This window comes from Bradysia coprophila, unplaced genomic scaffold (genome assembly GCF_014529535.1).
Source record: "Bradysia coprophila strain Holo2 unplaced genomic scaffold, BU_Bcop_v1 contig_350, whole genome shotgun sequence".
In the NCBI taxonomy this organism is placed as follows: domain Eukaryota; kingdom Metazoa; phylum Arthropoda; class Insecta; order Diptera; family Sciaridae; genus Bradysia; species Bradysia coprophila.
In genome coordinates, this window is record NW_023503608.1 from 11343487 (window position 1) to 11366637 (window position 23151).

At 36.4% G+C, this 23151-nt stretch overlaps 2 protein-coding genes and 1 long non-coding RNA gene across 3 annotated transcripts; 2 read left to right on the forward strand and 1 right to left on the reverse strand.

The window, feature by feature from the left end:
- The first annotated feature begins 4368 nt into the window (after positions 1–4368).
- On the forward strand, positions 4369–5093 carry LOC119080994. The gene is made up of 3 exons (XR_005088412.1): positions 4369–4458; positions 4639–4785; positions 4851–5093. It is a non-coding gene; the product is annotated as an uncharacterized LOC119080994 (long non-coding RNA).
- Positions 5094–11450: 6357 nt separating this feature from the next.
- On the reverse strand, positions 11451–12653 carry LOC119080995 (scoloptoxin SSD976-like). The gene is made up of 4 exons (XM_037189651.1): positions 12299–12653; positions 12157–12238; positions 11860–12016; positions 11451–11773 (listed from the first exon to the last, which is right to left on the reverse strand). Exons 1-4 carry the CDS (start codon positions 12572–12574, stop codon positions 11536–11538), a joined length of 753 nt encoding a protein of 250 aa, XP_037045546.1. The 5' UTR covers positions 12575–12653; the 3' UTR covers positions 11451–11535.
- Positions 12654–15356: 2703 nt separating this feature from the next.
- On the forward strand, positions 15357–21383 carry LOC119081132. The gene has a single exon (XM_037189877.1). The coding sequence runs from the start codon at positions 15357–15359 to the stop codon at positions 21381–21383; it is 6027 nt and encodes a 2008-aa protein (XP_037045772.1).
- Positions 21384–23151: the final 1768 nt, after the last annotated feature.

A 23151-nucleotide genomic window follows, 5' to 3' on the forward strand; every position in this document is an offset into this window, starting at 1 on the left:
GAATTTTAAAACATTTCGGGTATTCAGCAACATCTAATGAATAACATTGCGAATTGAAAAATAAAAGTACGTGAAAGAGACTCGAACATTTGGCCAGGCGTGTACTAACAGAAATTGAATTGAAAATTTTCTTCACTGTTAATTGCACTCTCGCATTGTGCAATTTATTTTTAACATTTCTGATCGGAATCCGGAGATTGCATTCTCTATAGAAATTGGACCGGCTTTCGGGGAATAATTGACGCTGAATTACTGTTGGCATGCTTATGGTATACAGGTAGAAATCGGAGAAATGGTAGCAAATGTATGTAGGCGTCATTTGTGAATAATAATGAAGTTTCTATTAAAATGGAGATGGCGATTTTATGCTTGAACAAGCAAAAAGAAGGTCGTAAGAATGATAATATTTTTATATTATTAACCGATACCACTGTCGTCGCCGCAAGAAGGTATTGCTGTTGTTTTTTCAAGTTTGTCAATTATCCAGGAGCATCTTTATTAAGAGTTTAATTTAGTGTAGTTTACGGCGTGAGTGGCATTACTTCTTAAGCAAGCCGGAAAGTATGACATAGGTGTTCAGAACCGTCTAATCATTTGTAATCGACAACAACGAAAGGAAATGGTACGGTAAAATTCATGACAAATTTATCACGATGAACTATCCGTTTCTAAGAATTTTCTATAAATGTACTGGTTTAAATGTGAAAACCGATACATACAATTCTTTATTTTGTGGTTTGCTTGTGGATTTCATGTCTAAGCAACTAGCACTTCAATCTCAGTCACAAGCATATATTCAACTAAAAATCAGAACGGAAATATTTTGGTTAAGGCATCAGTGCACCGCAAGCATGAGGGATCGTAGTGACATATGTCAAACAGACTACTATTTTGTATGACACACTGTATTTCGAGCATGAGTGGTACTGTTGCAACAAATGATTGTATCCAACGCACTTCAAGCAAAAGTGATCATAGTCACTTTCTGTCAAATAGAGGGTTATTTTGTATGATATTGTTTTGAAACACAACTATGACACACTTTCAAGTTTCAGTACGTTATTTAGAGTGCTCGAAGGGCCGTATTGTATCCAGTTACTAATTTGACCAAATTTTATTGGTACTAAGGCCTGTCTAAAGATCAAACATTAATTTCAGGGAGGCGCCATCCAACTTATATGTTCGAGATTTCTTCCAAACATTTCGGAGGGGATTCAATTTGTAATGTTTGACGTGTGTAATTTGTGAATGATCCCTGAGTTAAGCATTAATCTTTTCTCCATATATCTTTAGATAAAAGAATATGAGAAAATGGATAATCTTGTACTCCTACAAATCAATTTCTTTTTCTTCAATAATACTGCAATATAAGTAAACAATAAAGTTGAGTTCAGGAAAGTATCGGGGTGTACATCAGCAGCACTCTTCCTCTTGCTGTTCATAGCATATACAACAAAAGATCCAGAAAAACTTAATTTATAGACATTTACTTTTTAATTAAAAAAGTTGAGAAGAAATTCAAAACTTTTCCAACAAATGCAACAATAATTTTTCTTCGCTAAATAAAAGAGAAAAATAAGAAAATTTTTTGGAGAGGAACAAAAAATAGAATAGCCATTCTCATTGTATACCCAAGCATTATTATATATGTAGCAAAATGACTGAAATATGTACGATGCACAAAGTGGAGAAAATCTACGACTGTACGCTATACTTGGCTGCACATAAATCTTCCACTATTTACTGTAATAAATTTTCTTTTAAATGCTTCGAATCGTTTGCCTTTTTCAGAGGTTTTTCTCGGTCCATGTAATGTAATAATGTTACTAACGGTGTCATTAGCAATGCTTTGGTTTTGCGTTTTAAAGTATTGTCAGTTATATGTGGTTTATAGACCGTACCGCGATAAAAAACATTTTTTTAAAATCGTAAAATCTAAGCTTCTTGTTGCCGTTTTTTGAAATATTTCCTCTGGATGGGGTTGATTTTCGTATTTCGATACATTCAGCTGTAGCAAATCATTTTGATCGTAAAACATTTTTCGCCATGGTCATCAAGAAACAGTTTCACTCTCAAATACCACACTCATCAGTTTCTAAACGATTTTACCCAATTTAGTAGGTAATGTTAATTCTATTAAATTTTCACCGCTTGTATTTCCGAAGGGGGTATCTGTTGAGAAGTTTCACACAATTCTTTTGAAATCTATAAATTTTAATTAGTATTTTAATTAAAATTCGCCAATATCATGTAAAAACAATAGGCACTTTGGTGGAAATAATAAAAACAACAAAAGAAGGGTGAAGAAAAACTCGCTATATAGCAGCCATTATTCAAAAACAGTTCCATCATCCACCATACCACACCCGCAATGGTGGCGTATTTGCCAGCACCCTTTATTTTTGGGGTGGTTTTTTCTATCATCAATTTATTTTTGCTGGGTATAGGAAAGTATAGAAGAATAAGTGAAGGCGAAATAAAAAAAAAAAGAAATTGGTATGAGGGAAACAACAATTAAGTGCTGTGTTAAGTGTATGATGGTGGACATTTTTTATTGGGAATATTTTGCTGTTTCAGTAAATAATGTGGCTGTAGTAGTAGTTTTTGTGTATCTACCATTTACATTGTAAGAATATCTGAGATGTCTCCAGCATTATGTTTCTTGAGCGTTGCCAACTTTTATGTAAGAGAAATTCTTTTATTAAAATTGAATTGAGAGAAGCTGAAAATGAAATCAGAAAAGACTTTAGTTTTTGTTGCTAATTACGTCTATTTTTCTGATGACCGTTACAGACTCATGTATAGATTCATTTCGTTGGTTGTTATTTATGAGTATACCTTTCAAATTACAACCCAACTAAGACGATTCGTATATTTGTAACCAGCAAATACGTCTTACCATTGATTTGCGGGATCGTTCTGACACTCATAATCATAACTAATGCATTGTACTCCACATTGAAATTTATTGGAGTGACAAATAAACGATTTATTTAAAAAATGCAGTGGATGCGACACAGTATTATTAGTCTTACATCTCTCAAGCGGTTAGCGTATACACTAATGGTTTTGTTTTATTAAAAAAATTCAAATGCAAAATCTTTTACTTCATTTGATTTATCATAGATTTTTGCTATAAAGACCAAGATCACCATTAGGAGTTCATCGACTGTTTTGTCGTTTCTATCGATAGATAGTAGATAAGATTACCTGAACAAAAGAATACATATCCAAAGTTTTCGGCATGGTCTGTATAGAAAAAATAAGCAAAATCGAAATTGTCTAAAGCATTCGTATGGGTCCACGGAATTTTATTTAATTTTATTAGCAAATTATGTTCTTCTATGTTATCTTCTTAGTTCTGAAGTCGGTAAATAACGACAATACCATCGGCTTGCTTGTGTACAGTATTTAATGGAGCACAATAACGAAAAAGAAAATTATTTTCCTTGTGAGAGCTGGGAAAATTAATTAAAAGAAACAAACAATTTTTTTTCCATTCTGTTTGAAAAATACTTTTATGGCATCTTTAAATTTTCAGTGACAAAGTGTAGAAGCGAGAGTACATGTACTTAAATGAAATTTGGTTAAAGAAAAATCTCAACTCGTTCCACTAAGATGGACTTTGTAAAGCATTAGATTGTTTGAAATGTGAAGGTACGACAACAATTAACTTAGAAGCCAGATTTTATATTGAATCATTAACAATATTGTTCAACTTTTCCTTCTCTGCTTCAGACGACCTGCATATATACTAAGATCACTAATGATAACTATTTTTGTTGATCTGATGCCGGGTCTCTGCTGTAGTGCGCTAAACTGACCTTGACAAATAATATCAATCCTAAAAAAAATGAGAATTAATAGGAAATGGACAGATCTCATACATGCATATCAACGCACTTCAAGGAAAAGTGGTACTCTAAATAGGGTACTGAAACTTGACAGTGCTCCATGCAAAATTTTACACTGTACAAAGAGTGGTGATACTCTATTTGGCAGCTGCCACTAATAGAACTTTTGCTTGAAGTGCGTTGTTTTTATGCAAGTTGCTCGATTGCAATGAAAAACAGTTTTTTTTGCTACGATAACGTACGTCTGCTATCAAAATTCATTCAATGTGAAGGTTAACGGTACTAACTAACTAACTGTAACTAAAGATCAAGTTAGTGATATGTTTTTCTTTATCTAATTTCTTTCGGTGTAAATTTCTAGTCGTTCCAATTTTTTTTTTATTTCCCCCGGAACTTTTTCTTGCTTCACGAATTTCGTGATCATTGACCGTCGTCGTGATAGTAACATATTCTATTTGGCTACATGCACTATAAGTTAAGTCGTGTTATATAAATAAGCAGTCTGGCACTGTTTTTAAGCTTATAATGTTTCTCAATATGAACATGAAGTTACAAATCGTTATTGTTTCACTAATGGGTTTCATTACCGCGACAATCTCTCAGGGTAAGTGGCGTATACTGGTAAAATTCATTCCAATTCCTTCTTCTAAACCTTGTCCATATATTCTACTGCTGATCATATTTGGACTGCAAAAGGAAATGACTTTGATCTATTTTATCAAGGGACATTGTGAACATTTAATCTTAGTTATATTAAAAACCTAATATTTACATTTTATGCCAGATTGTTCGTGGACTGGATGTGAAGGATTGATGATAAATGATCAACAAATTTGCGACCTATATGGAAAGGGAATTTTCGCTCGACAAACATATAGAGAAGGCTGTTCTTGGGACACATCAATGAGATTATGTTGCCGACAGACTCAAGGTACCGCAACACTTAACTGTCGCACTTTTTCATTGTCGAACGAAAATAAAATGCATTCCTTTCAGCTTGCTTGTGGACTGCTGTTTGTTATGGCACAGCTTATGGTCCGGGCTACGCATGTAATAAAGAGTATGCCAATCATTATCGGGCCACCGGAAATCAGAGGAATTGTGGTGGTGGTGCGTTTTCCTTCGAATGCTGTCAATAATGTGCATTCGACATTATTAAGAGCGACATAGAATTAAAGTGAGAGATTTTCTTGCTGGACCTACCGCTTTCGACATTGAATTAAAGATATTGAACAGCAATCAAGTTTTTGATTTTTTATGGATAACCAATTGTTCTTGAATCATTAGTGACCAATTATTCCCCTTTGAATAACTATATCAGGCATCCTCTATTAGTTTAGAGGGAGTGGTTGATGAGAAGGGATGGCCAAATTTGTATGTATAAAAGTGTCGAATTTTTTTTTTGATCCCGGTCGAAAAGCAGCTCGAAATCAATGAGAAACAGCTCTCTACTCGATCCAAAGAGTTCAAAAAAAAACATAATTTAGGAAAAATTATCGAAGATCCCTGAAAATTCACAAAATTTGAGTGTGGACAGGATAAGTTCGAATTTATTAGTTGTCAAATTACATTAAAAAAATTTTTTTTTTTGAAATCTTGGCCTCATATCAGACATTTAACATCAAAATGGTCTGCATAACCCTGAAATCTTATTTTACAAAGATTTACTTTCACTAATGCCACATAGCCACACACATAATCGCTCCTAAGAAACTAAAACGAGTTAGCTTTGAAATTAAAAATGATTTTCGATTAATCGAAGAACATTACATTGCATGGTTTAAACTGTGTTCTTCATCAATTGCGTGTACTTATGAAATATATTTTTAACTAAGTTAATATTCAGAGCGTCATTTCAGTTCTCCTTTTCTTTGTCTATTTCAATAGAATGGTAGCCAAAGCATAGGTGCGATATTTCTCGGAAAACACAATGAAAAATTTAATTCACCGGAGAATATAGCTGGTTTGTTACTATAGCCATCACAACAGTATTTATATCCTAGTAAAAACAGCATATGCAATCTAAGCGAGCACACATTCCGTTGATTTTCATAAAATCCTTTTTAACTGCCACTGTTTAACAAAACTAAAAAAAAATCCACATCCTGGTCCGTTAATTTACATAAGAAGGGTAGTGACCCAAAACGGGAAACCGGTTTGACCAGTTGGATGAAAAATTCTCATTTACAAGAGTCCCGTAGTTGAATATGACCTTTAACTGAATCGCAATTCATTATTCATAGCAAATGCGTCGCATCGCGTATATGTGTATGGATATACCAGTCCCTCATTGTATAATAGTTTTTTGTATAGTCCTCTCGGACGTGCAATTTAGATTTTTCAATTAACCCTTTTTCTTGTCGACCAAATAAAATTTTACATTTGAGTTGAGGTGGTAAACAGATGTGATATTGAAATGGAAAAGGCTCTTTCGGGGCATGGTAAGACTCAGCTTTATAAACTCTTGTTGGCATTTTATTCTTAGAATTACCTGCATCAGATTTTTTCACATGATGGACAAGAAAAATCGTAGTTAAACCGACCATTTATGACCTTTCCTACCTGCAAGTTGTCCGTTAATTCAAATGGAAAATATTGTCTACAACCCTTTTCTCATGAAAATCGACCAAAGTATTCCCTCAATTATTTCTTTTCTCTTCCCAAACGGACCGATTTTAATTTATTCAATGTATTAGAACGTCTTCAGTAATGTAGCACTGAGTACATTTCATTCGTCTTCCATTTACCTGAGAGGAAAACACATACACGAAATTATGAATAATTACTGGTAATATGGATATGAAAGAGGGTCTTCCTCTATTCTTTTTGATTTCAAGCGTAAATAAAATGCTGATGTGAGCAGATAGAATTTGTTTTTTTTTTTTAGAAATTATCGTCACATCAACATGAACAACACAATTTGGTCTTGGGTTATCGTCATACCGGACATACCGGTTTTAACCCCTTTCATATTCAAATTATTTTGCTCTTAGCTGTCCAAATAACAAACCATCCGGGGATGCGATTGCAATAATAATTTCAACGTGACGATGGGTTGCTTGTATGTTTGTAACATTTGAAAATTGATTTAGTTTTGCGATTTTCTGTTGTGTACAAAATAGTCATTCTGGTTCTGGCTACTTCACGTGAAACGTCTCTCTCGTAGCATATTTTTTGTGGAAAAGCTTTTTCAACGTTTAGTGATAAGTTCTGTTCAATTGAAATCAGAAGAAAAAATTCTTTGGAGAATTTTATGTGTTTGAAGTGTCTCTGTTGAAGGAATATTAAATTTTTTACATGCAAGAATGCAATTGTTCAAAAATTTTAATAGTTAACATAAAAAATATGTTTGCGTAAATAGTTCGAGCGTATACATTGGGGAGATTGCGAATAATATAAGTTTACTCTCTATAGTGTTCCGAGCGGGTTCGGGTTGACCTGTTTCAATTCAAATTGACCCGGTCCGGATTTCAACCCGAATATGATCTAAAATTTCAGGTTCGACCAAAACTTGACATGAAACTGAAATTTTAATGTTCTTGTTGGTCCTCAAACCTTTATCTAGAGAAGTTTTTTCGATTTCGGGTTCACAGCTGAATTTGTTCGACCCGAATCTGAAGCGAGCTTGAACTTTTACTTTCGGGTTGTACCCGAACCTGACCTGAACCAAAAATTTTTAGTTAGTAACAGGACGGATTCAGGTAAACCGAAATTTTTACACCAGAAATCACAAATTTTCACGAAAAATTTCGGGTTACGTGAACCCGACGTGACCGATACTGAAAATTTTTGGTTCAGGTCTCGGGTTAATCCCGAAAGTAAAAGTTCAGGTTCGGATCAGATTCGGATCGAACAAATTCAAGTTTGTGTCGGGTTTGGGTTTAAATCTCAGTTTAGGTTCGGGTTCCGAGCATTTTATATACTTTGTATGGAGAAGTTACTCCCTATTACCAAACACAGAAAAATTTAGATCCTAATCATTATACTATAAGGGGTAAAACGGTCTTCTGATTTGGAAATCTAAAAAAGCGAGGTTCTTATTTCCTGTTGTTTCCCGGATTTTTCTCAAATAAGTTTATCATTTGCCAATCGAAACTTCCAAATTAAATGAAAACGTCGTGTGACCAGAGATGACTGGGACACAAAAATAAGCCGGAATTGTTTGGACCAATTACTATAAAACAAAAAAGCTATAAAGTGTGAAATTTAAAGTGGTACAGATTGAGTACGTACAAACTAAAAAAACCTTTAGGAAAAGTCGAAATCTAATTTGAAACGAGATTTTGAAAAGAATTAGAGAGCAGCGCACAAAAATATTTCTGATTAATTTGAAAAATTACAACAAGTTAACGCATTCATTATCGGATTCCATAATACTAAAAATTAAGACTTGCAACTTATTCATGATGTTCAATTCATACTACGTTAAGCTGTCCTTAAAATAAACTTTCACCAGTACATTAAATTTAAAGTAATTTCGATTCAAGCTGAAGCACTTTATTCGCTGTCACCTCGTTGATGGTCCTTAAATTTTTAGAAATTCAACGAAATTAAAAGTTTAATGCAAAATTTTCTAGATCTGGATGCATATGCGATGAAATATGGGCACTTAAACATTTCAACTTCTATCGTAGATTAAAACGGAAAAACGGTCTTCTGATTAGGAAATTTAATAAAAGCGACCATGGTTCTTATTTCCTGTTCCGAATTTTTCTCAAATCATTTGCCAATCGAAACTTCCCAATTAGAAAAGGTACTGAAATTTGCATAGACAGATAAAGTATTCCTGGATGTTATCAAAAGTGCAATTAAATCAAATAGTGACTACATCGTGTGACCAGAGTTGACTGTGACACACAAAAGTAAGCCGGAATGTGCACTCCATTATTTAAAAATATTTTAACGAAGAGCAAAGATCAAGTTTGTTTGGTAGAACTCTATTTATGTCGTGATTACACATTTCAGGCACAACTATAGTTCGTCTCCGGATAAACTACTGTAGAAATTACATAATTATGCGCGAAATAGTAATTAGTATCTCTAGTAAACCAATTAACGACAACACTTTCTCTGTATTTAAATATGTTTCCATCTCATCAACACATTTTCTTCTACTTTTTTTCGTAAATATAATGTTCTTTTTACTTATTAGCTCGCATAATTCGACCTATCCATTGAATAGCCGTTCTTCCATTACGTGTTAATTTTCAATTTGTAAAAGTTATAAAATTAAATCGTTAATGATATTCCCGGTCGTAAACGGCCGTGAGAGTACATGAAACATATTTTGTATATAAAATACGCATTTTGTTGTCTACAAAATTCACTGTATAACATTCAAACATCTACATAGCAAACCTTCTCCACCATCGGAAAAAGGGAAAAATTTACCATTCTTTCGAGAAAGCGTTTGTAATAACAAAAAATAAATTTCATCAAAATTTTCCAAGTTACGAATTATCTTTCCGCACTTTTCTTTTTTCCGTCTTTGGTCGTCGTAATTCCCGTTTTATGTATTGAATTGAAGAAGGTACTTTATGTACAATATTTATGAAAATATCCCTTTGCCAAATTTTCTTTCACAAAAAAAAGACGCCGAGCAATATTAAAAACAAAAAGTATAAGGAAACTAGGGTCGAAATATTCTCGGTGGGTGTACTTACTCGAAGAGAATCACAATCACCAACCCTTCCGTTCAATATAGACTCGCTGATAGATGGAAATATATATAAAGAATAAGGAACGAACCCATCATAATAATCAAAACTCATCAAAATAGACGTGCGGAATGCCTTAAAAGATCTTTAATTTAAATTTTATCGTAGGTTCGCTTATAAATGTGTACGTAGATACACAAGTTGATGTACAATGTATAATTGTAGGGTCATTGGCGATGTTGCTTGACTCGTTTCCTATATAGACAGGGCATATAACTGACGGCAATGCTAATGTTCCATCCCTTTTCATTTCTATATACAAAAATATACAATGAAACCACCTTTCCATTTATTATATCCCCGCACATAAAATCTCTTTCCTTTAAATTTTCTTAGCGAAAAAAAAAATTGTGTGCCAAAGCAACCGTCATTGCGATTTCAACCCTTAACTGTTTTTTTTTCACCAAAAATATTTGAGAAGCTTTCAATTCTTTTTTTTACATCAATCCTTTAAATTTTAATATTTTTTGTGTGATTTTGTGCTGGTTTGGAGATTTCTCTTTTGACGAGTGTGGCGATTGTAAATCGAGCCGAAGGTGAGGACTTCAATCAAATGATTATCTCCAAACCATAACGTGTTAATACTTTACTCGTGATGATCCCCGGAAACAATTGTTAACGCTAATGTCATTGAAAACAAATTGCTGCAAATAAAATCTTTTACTTCAATAGTTTTAACATACGCTTTCGTATATGAGACCACAGTACACCCAGTTCATCGTTTTTGTCGATACTGTCGATAGCAGACGTCTGCGAAATGTATAGTTGACGCTCAGAGAAATTCCCGGATGAATAATAAATTTGAATGTACAAACGAGGTAGTTTCCTTTCACCGTTGTATAGTATTACAGAGAATGCAAACAAAAACAAAAAGAAATTTCTAAGTTAATTTCATTCTAAAGTTTCGTTTATTGGATAGTGTAGATTCGAAATTATACATATGAACTCAAAACCCTAAAGTTCACGTATTAATTTGATTTAAGAAATAGGTCGTTGCGTGTTGCTCCATTAAAAGTAAAAGTTGGGCTCTTTGGACAATACGTGAGAAGAAGGAAACTCTAACTTACATACCACGAAAATGGTCAGGTCCCTGACTGTTATTTGCGAACGAAAAACCTGACCTTGATTTGCTTATGTAAATTTCTATGTAAAAGTATATTTCGTACCTAGGACTAAAAGTCTTTTTTAGCGTGTGAGAGGTTTCCAGACAGAGTCGAAGGCGAGGTATGGAATCGAATACGCTAATAAAGACTTTTAGTCCGTGGTACGAATAATATTTATCATATGCATATTCGGGTCAGGGGTATGAAAAAGAAATGACACTACAAATCACGATTCTCTTGAACCTATAATTTACATTACACTTTGCAGTACCACCAAAGAGCAGTCTAAAAATTATTTCAAAAAAATTTTAGGGACATTATATGGGCAAGTCCAAAGTTAGTTACGTTACAAATTTCGTCATTTGTGAGACATAAAGTAAATATATACGAAATTATCAGAAAATTATTGAGCCCTATCCACTCATTACTTTGCTGAAGTTCATATTTAGGAAGGCGTATCAACATCTAAATATTATCTCTGGAGCTTCCTTTGTTTAATTCGTTGGTTTCAACAGAGGTTTCAACATGCATTCTCCATCTCTTTGCCGCCTCTGACGATAACAAATGGGTACCTAGTAGTTCCACCTAATCCCCACCGAAAAGAAGACATTATATTACGCCAATGATCTCATCTCATTCACCCTTTCCAGTCGCCATGTACTTATTCGGCATCAGTGATTTAAAAGTTGTATTGAAGACTTTGATGTCGACCGTATTGTATTTTCTTTGGATTTACTGGACTTAATGCAGGTCATCTGATGCACTGTGATTTTTGAGAAAAAGACATTGTTTATCTGCATCAACTGATTTATTGAGTTTTAAAAATAATTTTTGCTGAAACTGATGCATTGCACGTCATTTTTACCAGGTAACAACCTCACCAGGGTTGCATAATCCTGGGTAAGTGGCACTGCAACCAGATGCACATCCCGAGCATGGTGTACCAAGTGTATACACAGGCCATCCCCACATATTTGTTTGGGCGTAATTGCATACCAGGTGAGAGTACAGCCACGAACTTTGTAAGTAGTTTACCATACCACATCCGATTTTCATGGAGTTTGCCATTACAACTTGAGTGAAATGACCGAATGTTTTTCTGTCAAAGAAATTCGAATTCATCTTCCATGTATATAAGCCACTTTACCGGATCGAGAACGTTTTAAACGTTAAAAATTTACATACCCATTAGCGCCTGTCATTGTGGAAATCTTTTTTATTTGATCCATATTACAATTTGCGTACTCATTGTACCATCTGTCGAACATGGCATTTATAGCATCAGTAGGATTTTCGGTGGCAATATCCATTGCAATATTTTGTCCGGCATACTGATACACGGCTATAATAATTTGTGTTCAGCACAAAAGTTCAGAAGACGTCAGAGAAATGATAACAGATGGCATTGGTACCGGTGGCAACGCCATCTGGTATTATTTCTCTGAAAGACGCATAATCATTAGAAGTCGTGTCAAAGTTTACCTGTAGTCCAGCATTTGATATGATCAAAAATGCAAGTCTTTGCAGCCATCTCAGCAAAAGATGCCAATTCTGCGTCCCAGGACTGGAGGAATTTATTTTTATAGCGAATATCTTTATAAAAGTTTTACGTTTCTTGGCCTACCATTTGTATCATTCGATCGGCCGTTTCATATCCACTAACTTGACCATTGGAAATGTTCATTCTAGCTGTATTATGTCTGTTAAGAATCGATGCAATAATGTCAGCAGTCATTGGAACAACGGTAACACCAGCTGGACAATCTGGTCCGAATTCTCCAGTATTATTGCAAGCAATGTGATCACCATTGCAACGGTCACAATAATCGACTGCGATCGTTGACGAAACTGCAATTATTGTCAATAAAACTAGCACGAAACTGTGACTATAGTTCTTCATTTTCGATGCAGTGATTTTCTGGATTTTTTTTTCGATATGATACAAAGAAAAATGAATTGCGACTAAGGTAAAGCTGGAAAGCTTTCATCTTTTATATTAAAGTTCTTTCGTTTGGATACTATTATGTTTGTTTGCTTTTGAGTTACGCATTCAGTTTAATTTTATAAACAACAATTTCCGAGAATTATGTAATTGTTGTTTTAAACTTGAAAATTTATTATATTGGACCTTAGACGAATTATTCCTAGACAGGTATTTCGTACGGCGAAATGTGTCCCCAACATCAGTTTGTATAAGATGCATGTTTCGTACGATTTTACGTAGAATTTTACACCAACACATGTAGGCGTTGACATTTTTGGTAGTTGTCAGTTTAGTATTTTGAAAATCCTAATCGCGAATGAGTTTTGTTTTTGTTTAAAATTCGGTACAATTTTATCATTAATTTTCCGTGGAAATATTGTGCAGACGCGTGTTTTCGAGTGTGGCTTAGGAGCAGAGAAAAGGTCTCAACTTTCAAGTGATTTTTTTAAAAAGAATTTTGTCAAAATTGTGTGATTTCGAAGTTTTTTCAATGATCCCTTGGAATAAATCGTTCTTCTTGGAGTACATTGCCCGTCTCTGAAAGTTTCCAACTTCATCTCCAAGGTAATCGTTCCTATATTTTATGTTTTTTTAAACTTCAAAAGATTTGTGGAGTAAAAAATTTGAATTCTTCGCGCTAATTTGCCCACCAATTCTCACACTATCAAATATTTCGTTTTTCATGTCGGGGACACAATTTTTACGTAATTTTGTTCGTAATTTCCAGTCTATATATAATTCGTCTAAGTATTGGACAATAAAACGGCAAAAATACTTTACTGCATTATAACGCACCGCACTCTTTCTGTATCTACACGATACGATTAACGAACAGAAAATTTCTAAGAACTCTACGGGCAGAGATTTATGTTTTATGGCAAAACGTTTAAGACAAATTTGTTGATAAAATCTAATCTAATTGTAAAGAATAACAAAATTAAAGAAGCAAAAATAGATATCTTTTGTATGTTTTGCCTGTCACTCAACTATCTACTCTTGATTGAGCAGTAGACTTTCTTTTTTGTAGCTGCAAATTATAGCTTAACGCACATTCACTGTATTAGGATTAGTATATTCTGAGAAGTACGAACTCTGCACCTTGGCCTCTAATGGACCTGTTCTGCGTACTCAGTAATTCTTAATTCTGATGTGATTAGATCAAACATTGACTTGAAGTCTAGAGTATCTCATACGTTCATTGTATCAGACCCTTAGACGAATTATTCCTAGACAGGTATTTCGTACGGCGAAATGTGTCCCCAACATCAGTTTGTATAAGATGCATGTTTCGTACGATTTTACGTAGAATTTTACACCAACACATGTAGGCGTTGACATTGTTGGTAGTTGTCAGTTTAGTATTTTGAAAATCCTAATCGCGAATGAGTTTTGTTTTTGTTTAAAATTCGGGACAATTTTATCATTCATTTTCCGTGAAAATATTGTGCAGACGCGTGTTTTCGAGTGTGGCTTAGGAGAAGAGAAAAGGTCTCAACTTTCAAGTGATTTAAAAAAAAAAGAATTTTGTCAAAATTGTGTGATTTCGAAATTTTTTCAATGAAACCTTTTGATCCCTTGGAATAAATCGTTCTTCTTGGAGTACATTGCCCGTCTCTGAAAGTTTCCAACTTCATCTCCAAGGTAATCGGTCCTATATTTTATGTTTTTTAAACTTCAAAAGATTTGGGGAGTAAAAAATTTGAATTCTTCGCGCTAATTTGCCCACCAATTCTCACACTATCAAATATTTCGTTTTTCATGTCGGGGACACAATTTTTACGTAATTTTGCTAGAGAAAATCAATGTAATGTTCCGAAGCATCCAAATATGGGTCATAACAAGAAGTGTGATTTAAATAGTCTCTTTATTCGTCTTATTACTTATGTATTCTTCATTTTACACTCTACCTCTACATGTTTGGTAACATTTTTCTACGAATGCATTTTACATCTTCCTATAACTTTTTTTTTCATCAATAATTCGATGATAATTGCTTGGCTTAATTGGATAATACAATTCGACGATTTAACAGAAAGTTAACTGAGGTGAGAATTGTTTGAAAAAAAAAACATTTTAATAAATTAAAAAGTCTCTTCATACTTGTTGTTGTGGAGCAACACTGAATTCGACGAGCAACACTATTTCGTTTATATCGTTTATGAATCTAGTATGTCAAGTGTTGAGTTGACGTTTTTACAAAAATAAGAATTTTCATTTGAACGGAAACATCGCTCGTTTTCCGCGTGCAGATTAAATCTTTAATTATCTTGTTAATCAGTTGGCTAATTTAGTTTGTTAATCCTTTGTTGCAATTACTATTCGTGTCCGAGGAACGCTTAGGTGCAGAATCTATCGATTCAGGGTAAAATTTGTTTAGTTGTGAAAGCTCTGATTTTGTTATTAAGTCTTACGGAAATTGTTAATCCAGGCGGACGTTGAATGGTCGGCTCGGATAGTTAATTGGCCTGAAAGGGTTTGGTGAAGACCAGGGATACTAAATGTAAGATTTTTCGGCTGATTTTAGTTTTAGTTTCTTGCTTAATTGGAACTTGTTTGTACAGGAAATTGAAGCCTATTCAATAAACATAATTTTATACGAATTGCTGTCAATTTGGTTTTCCTGCTCCACCCACATCGTTGTATTTTCAACATACTTCAATTTCATTTATACGTGGACCGCAATTTGGTGTGAAACAAGATGGCAACTAGCAAGAAAGGCCTATGTAAACCGAAACCCACGTACACAACAGCCAGTTGTGGATTATGTCCAAAGTTGGACACAGATGATATGGTGGCTTGCGACAAGTGCGATATATGGTTCCACTTTGAATGTGTCGGTGTCACACAAGAGATCCAGAATGAAGAATGGCTGTGCAAACAATGCCAAAAGGAAGCCGTTAAGCTGGCAGATATTGTGAGCAGTCGTGGTCTACGAAAGTCGCTCCCACCATCAACTGCATGGTCATCTACGACTTCCATGTCTTCCAAGCAAAAACGTATTGCGTTGATGAGATTAGAGGAAGAACAAGCGTTAAAAATGGAGTACATCAACCGTAAATACCAAATTATGGGCTGTGATGATGGCAGTTCCGACGACGAGCCCAATAGTGTGTGTTCGCTAAATACTACGTCAGTGTTTCGAAAAGAAAATCAACCAGATAATGTCCATCCGTCGGTCAGTGATGAAGAACGTGAACAGTGGAATCAGATGCATTTCAACGAGTCTCAAAGAGTCGTAAATTCGACTGCTCAATGGAATAAGGCGAACAAAACGTTTAGTGTGAAGTCATCAAGCATTGGTTCGCGACGAAGTGTGCAAAAACCGCAAATGAACCATAAGAAAATTCCACCATTGGAACCACAGTACTTGCCGGAGCACACACATCAGAAATATCGAGTAACATATAATCGACAAGCAAACCCTACCGTTGGTCAGACAAAAAGTGTGCAACCACCACCAACGATAAAGTATTCGGTGAACGATAATATGGTGCCAAAACCTAACTGCAGTGAGTTCAATCCTGAGCTCTATCCGACACAAATTCAACATCCAAGAAATTTACATTCCGATTATGGTGTCAACTTCAATCAACCGCACTTTCCGAATGTTCACCAATTGGAGCCGTTACAACAGAATGTTTTGGACGATCGTCAAATACAGTCGAACGACGTGCCCACTGTTCGTAGAAATACTTCAGGATATGTGGGGTATAATGGAACGTTAACACAAGGCCATATCGCATCACGTCACGTATTCTCAAAGGACCTCCCGCAATATTGGGGCAAGCCTGAGTCGTGGCCAATGTTTCTCAGCGCTTTGATAACTTCAACTAATGCATGCGGATTTTCGGATGCTGAAAATTTGGGCCGACTTCAGAGATGTCTGAAAGGAGACGCGCTAGACTTGGTGGAAAACCACTTACTGCATGCTTCGTCAGTTCCAGGTGCAGTAGAGACTCTACACACAATGTTCGGAAGGCCAAGTATAATTATTTACAACCTGTTGGAGAAAATTGAGAAAGCATCAGCCCCGAAAGCCGACGATTTGAATTCGTTGATTAAGTTTGGCATATTGGTGAAAAATCTCAGCGCAACAATTCAATCATCTGGAGATTTGGGACAACTCAGGAATCCATATCTAATTCAATCAATCACGAATAAGCTTCCGACTCAAATTGCATTGAACTGGGGAAGTTTCATATATGGAAAAGATGTCGATTTGGCAGTAATGGGCGATTGGCTGTATAACCTGGCCGAAGTAGCTACAGGAGTCATAAATCCTTTGTCGCTGAAGATTAGTGACAAAAAAGATCGAAAAAACAAAAGTCAGCAGAACGATTCCAGTCCATCAACCTACGTCAACGCTCATTCAGACGAAAGTGATTCCAAAAAATTCAAATGTCGTGGATGCAATTCCAATTCGAAGCATACGCTCGACAACTGCAAGAAATTTAAAGAATTTGCGGTCGAGGAACGATGGAATTTCATCAAAAAACATAAATTGTGTGGATCCTGTTTCGGATTGCACAAGTTCTACCAGTGTTTGAAAAAGAAGAAATGTGGATCAGGTGGCTGCACTCGTGAACATCACATTCTCCTTCATAATGTGATTGAAGACTCACCATCAAAGGCAATTGTTCCAGCTGGTAACCAAAATGTCGCTACTACAAATGCTCACAGGACCGTTTCGTCATCCAAATTTCCGGACATTTTCCGTATCGTACCAGTGATTTTATCGTTCAAAGGAAAATCCGTTCGAATTTTCGCTTATCTCGATGATGGGTCAAATCTAACGTCATTGGAAGAAAGCGTTGCCAGGAAATTGGGTACGCTTGGAACCATAGAACCTCTATGCGTGAAATGGTCATTCGGTAACAGAGAAGTTATGTCCGATTCAAGACAATTGACGGTTACGATTTGTGGAATTAACGAAGACGCTGAAGAATACGTTCTGAATCACGTTCGCACGGTCAAAAGGTTGATGTTGCCTTCGCAGTCAATAACGAAGAAATGGCTCGCGCAGTATTCTCATTTCGACGACATTCCAATATCAACGTACGAAAATGTGACTCCTCAAATGATCATCGGCCTGGAATACTCGAAGTTAATGGTTTCACTTGACACAAGAGAAGGAGATTGGACGGAACCTTTGGCTTGTAAGACACGAATCGGATGGGTGGTCCAAGGACCGAATAGTGGAGACGCAAATTATAACCACACTCAAAAGTTCAGTCTCAACATGTGCGAATGCCAGGCCGACAACAAGAGCCTACATCAATTGGTCGGTGATTTCTTTTCAATCGAAAATCTCGGCGTAAAAATCCCGGAAAAAGTTCTGGAATCGAAAGACGTTGCTCGAGCTAATCACATACTGGAAACGACAATAAAGAAGAATGGCAATCATTATGAAGTTGGTTTGCTGTGGAAGACGGACGACATCGAACTACCGAACAGTTATTTCATGGCAAAACGTCGTTTGGAATGTGTTGAATCCAAAATGAAAAAGGATCCGGTTTTGGCCCAAAGGATGAGAGCATATATACAAGACTTCATCGAAAAAGGCTACATTAGGAAGCTGACCGAAAAAGAACGTAATTTGAAAGGACCACGAACTTGGTATCTACCGATATTTCCAGTGTTCAACCCGAAAAAACCAGAGAAATTACGAGTTGTGTGGGACGGTGCGGCCAAAGTGGATGGTGTATCACTTAATTCAGTTCTACTTACCGGTCCTGATTTGTTAGAACCACTACCGGATGTACTTCGTCGCTTCCGAGAGAAGAAAATCGCTTACATTGGTGATTTAAAGGAAATGTTCCACCAAATTGAAGTCGCCGAACCGGATCAAGATTCCCAACGATTTCTGTGGCATGACGATCCCGAAAACTTGGAACAAGATCCAGACGAATACATTTTAACGGTCGATTCATTTGGTTTGCGATGTTCACCATCAACTGCTCAGTTTGTGAAGAATCGTAATGCAGAAAATTTCAAAGACAAATATCCAGATGCCACTAAAGCGATCGTCAAAGGACATTACGTGGACGATATGTTGGAAAATTCTCATACAATTGCTGAAGCTGCAAAGTTGTTGCAAGACGTTCAATTCGTACATAGTCACGCTGGGTTTCAAATGAGAAATTTTATTTCGAACTCGAAAGAACTCCTGCAGCTTGTTAATGCGAATACTGAATGCGGGAACAAGTCATTGGAAAAGGATCCGAAAGAAATCGAAAGAGTTCTGGGAATGTATTGGAACACAAAGAATGACACGTTTACGTACTCTCTGAAGTTTGTTAAATCGAATTATTCTTCGGAAGACTTCAGACCAACCAAAAGAGAAATTCTCAGAACGGTGATGTCGATATTTGACCCTTTGGGGTTTTTGGCACACTTCGTGGTACACGCGAAGATAATACTTCAAGAGATCTGGCGTACTCGACTTGGATGGGACGATGAAATACCGACATCAATGAAGGAACAGTGGATCGAATGGTTACAACAATTACCAATGGTTGAAGAAACTCACGTTCCACGTCTCTATTCGAATCGGATGTCACCACAACCTGCGAAATCAATTCAACTTCATCTGTTTGTGGACGCTGGCATGGAAGCTTATGCAGCTGTAGCATATTTTCGTGTGGAAGACGAAAGTGGTGTCGACACTTGTATCGTTGGAGCAAAATCCAGAGTGGCTCCAATCAAGCCAATGTCTGTTCCAAGATTGGAATTGCAAGGTGCTGTTTTGGGTACGCGTTTAGCAGTGAACATCATACAAAGTCATAACGGTCTCACTATCGACAAAACCGTCATTTGGTGTGACTCTCGAACAGTGTTGTCCTGGTTACACTCGGACACTCGAAAATACAGTCAATTTGTCATTTTCCGAGTGGCGGAAATTTTGGAATTGTCTAACGATATGGAATGGCGTTGGATACCATCATTGGAAAATGTCGCAGATGAAGCAACAAAATCGAAGGACAAGGCAGATTTACAGTCATCAGCACGTTGGTTCATTGGACCAGAATTCCTTCGCAATCCCGATTCTGCCTGGCAGTTTGAGTTGGAAGAACCCCAATTCGAAACGAAAGAAGAACTGAGGCCAGTGTATGCGATGTCGCATTTGGTTGTTCCGGTCAATCAGCTCATTGACTTCAAGAGATTTTCCAATTGGTCACGTTTAGTTCGGGCAGTTGCATACATTTTACGATTCGTACACAATACAAAGTCAATGGCTAAACAACGACATTTTGGTCCATTATCGTCCGAAGAGCTCACTCTTGCCGAATCGCTTATATATCGACAAGTTCAGTACGACAGTTTCCAAGATGAATTGGTAATCATACGACATAACGCAACAGCACCAATCGACAAACAGAAGGAATTCGAGAAAAGCAGTACAATTCGTACATGTTCGGCATATTTGGATGAAAATGGTGTCATGCGGGTTATGGGGCGTATCGATGCTTGTCCATCAGTGCCGGTTTCAATGAAACGGCCAATCATTCTGGACAAACGTCATCACGTTACGCGTCTCATTACACATTTCTACCACAAGAAATACAAACATCTGAACCATCAGACAGTGCTGAACGAAATGAAACAGAGGTATTGGATTCCAAGCCTACGATCGGTCATCAAAAACGTAAGAACCGACTGCCAGAAATGTAAAAACTCAGCTGCACTTCCACAAATTCCGGAAATGGCACCATTACCACCGGAACGGTTGGCCGTTTATGCACCAGCCTTTACGAATGTGGGAGTTGACTATTTCGGTCCGATAGAGGTGGTTGTTGGCAGAAGTACACAAAAGAGATGGGGAGTACTCTTCACCTGTTTGACATCAAGAGCAATCCATTTGGAAGTTGCACATTCGTTGGATACAAGTTCTTGCATTATGGCAGTTCAAAATTTCATCGCACATAGAGGCCAGCCCAGAAAAATATTCTCCGACAATGGAACCAACTTTCATGGTGCGGATAATGAGTTGCGTGAAGAGTTCAAAAAACTGGACCAAAATCGAATTCAAGAAGAATTCACGACAACCGAAATGTCTTGGGCATTCATTCCACCGAAAGCGAGTCATATGGGCGGTGCATGGGAACGAATGATTGGAATTGTCAAGAGGTGCATGGATGATGTCATCTCCATAAGATATCCGACAGATGAAGTACTCAACAATCTGATGAAGTTGACGATGAACATTGTCAATTCGAGACCACTTACGTACGTTGCGCTGGATTCACCTACCGACGAAATTCTCACGCCGAATCATTTGCTTTTCGGTTCGTCAAATGGTATGAAACCACCTGGAGATTTTACGAATGCTGACGCACTTAAAAATTCATGGAAAACCGCTCAAGTTATGGCGGATAAATTCTGGCGAGCATTTGTGCTGCAATACCTTCCGACACTGGTCAAACGTCCAAAATGGTTCCAGAAAGTCAAATCGCTGCAAATTGATGACATCGTGCTGATCGTGGACGAAAATTTCAAGCGGAACACTTGGCCGAAGGGTATTGTTGTGGAAGTATTCAAAGACAAGGCCGGAACAGTTCGAAGTGGAAAAGTGAGGACTGATCTCGGAACATTTCTCACTAGACCCGTGAGCAAATTGGTACCATTGGACGTGCGACGTAGTGAGGACTCCAACAACACGAATTTTGCTGCCCACAACGACAAAGGTGTTAAGCAGATAGGATCTATTCGTTTATATCGTTTATGAATCTAGTATGTCAAGTGTTGAGTTGACGTTTTTACAAAAATAAGAATTTTCATTTGAACGGAAACATCGCTCGTTTTCCGCGTGCAGATTAAATCTTTAATTATCTTGTTAATCAGTTGGCTAATTTAGTTTGTTAATCCTTTGTTGCAATTACTATTCGTGTCCGAGGAACGCTTAGGTGCAGAATCTATCGATTCAGGGTAAAATTTGTTTAGTTGTGAAAGCTCTGATTTTGTTATTAAGTCTTACGGAAATTGTTAATCCAGGCGGACGTTGAATGGTCGGCTCGGATAGTTAATTGGCCTGAAAGGGTTTGGTGAAGACCAGGGATACTAAATGTAAGATTTTTCGGCTGATTTTAGTTTTAGTTTCTTGCTTAATTGGAACTTGTTTGTACAGGAAATTGAAGCCTATTCAATAAACATAATTTTATACGAATTGCTGTCAATTTGGTTTTCCTGCTCCACCCACATCGTTGTATTTTCAACACTTGTTATGCCATCAATTCAATTAAACGTAGAAGACAGAGCCATCATTTGATGGCACTATTTGCACTGTATGAAAATGAACTCAAATGAACACTGACATAAATTGAATTGATTTTACTCGCAAAAAATAAGGCTACAAGATAATCAAACGCTCCTGTAGGTCTTTACCCAAATCAAGCACTCCTGCCTGGTTTACTTTACTCTGCCGTGGTAAAGTATAGGTCCTTGTGTCGAAAAAGGCTACTTGAGCCTTATTAAGTTGTTTAAGATTTGTCTTTGTTCTATTCATATGAAAAAATTCAACGGGAAATACAGCATCCCTTTGAAAAATTTCTTTTGTTCTGGAAAGTATGGTTCATTACTGATATTTTCATAATTTTTTTTTGCTTTTTATTATTCGGAATGGGGTTGGTGTTAGGGTTCGACCAAAAACCATTTGGAGCCATTTTCCCTAGCCACTTACAATTAATTTTTCAAAAAACTGGTAATCCATGTTTAGGATACTGAGATATGGACTTTAGACACGTAGCTATAATAGTTCCCTTGTTTCTTGCTCAGATATTTCGTCATTACTTCCCCACTCCTTGATTTTAGTTCAGACATTATGGAAAGTTTCATAGTTGACGGTTTTCCTTATAAACAATACAATTTACTTTTACGAAAGCTGATTTTTTTTTGTTGAAGGCTGATTTGTGTAACATAACTATTTTATTGGTCCTGTCCCTTTCTTCGATAAATTATTGCTGTGACTGTTTATCGAGTAACTCATCCAAAAAAATGTTGAATCCTGACGCCTGACGTTCCTACTACTTCGTTGTTCTAGACTAACATTTGGACTTCTAACAAGTTTGAAGTCACCACACCAAGAGGTAAGTTCCTCCAAATAAGTGGTCCAATATCTTCCTTATCCTGTAGGACTGCAGGGAATTCAGACGACAGACGATTTTTCTGGTTCCCTCCAAGTTTTTTTTTATACACTGGCCTGCTGTTACTTTAACAATAGTTAAGTGTTCCGTAAGTGTTATGGTATGTAATGTGCTTGTGAATTTGAAATGTTGTACAAGTGGGAAAAGAACCCACGAACTTCACCTTGTGGGTAGATGCTTTAACCAAATAGCTATCGTACACTTCCATTTCAATTTTTGTTGTCACATTTTTCGATGTATAATAGTGATTGATTTCGGTAGAGTATATGACGGTTCGAATTTTCCGACACACCTCGCATTGTAATTGATAAAGACTTTACTTTACAACAATTTCATTTTTATTTAATCGACAAA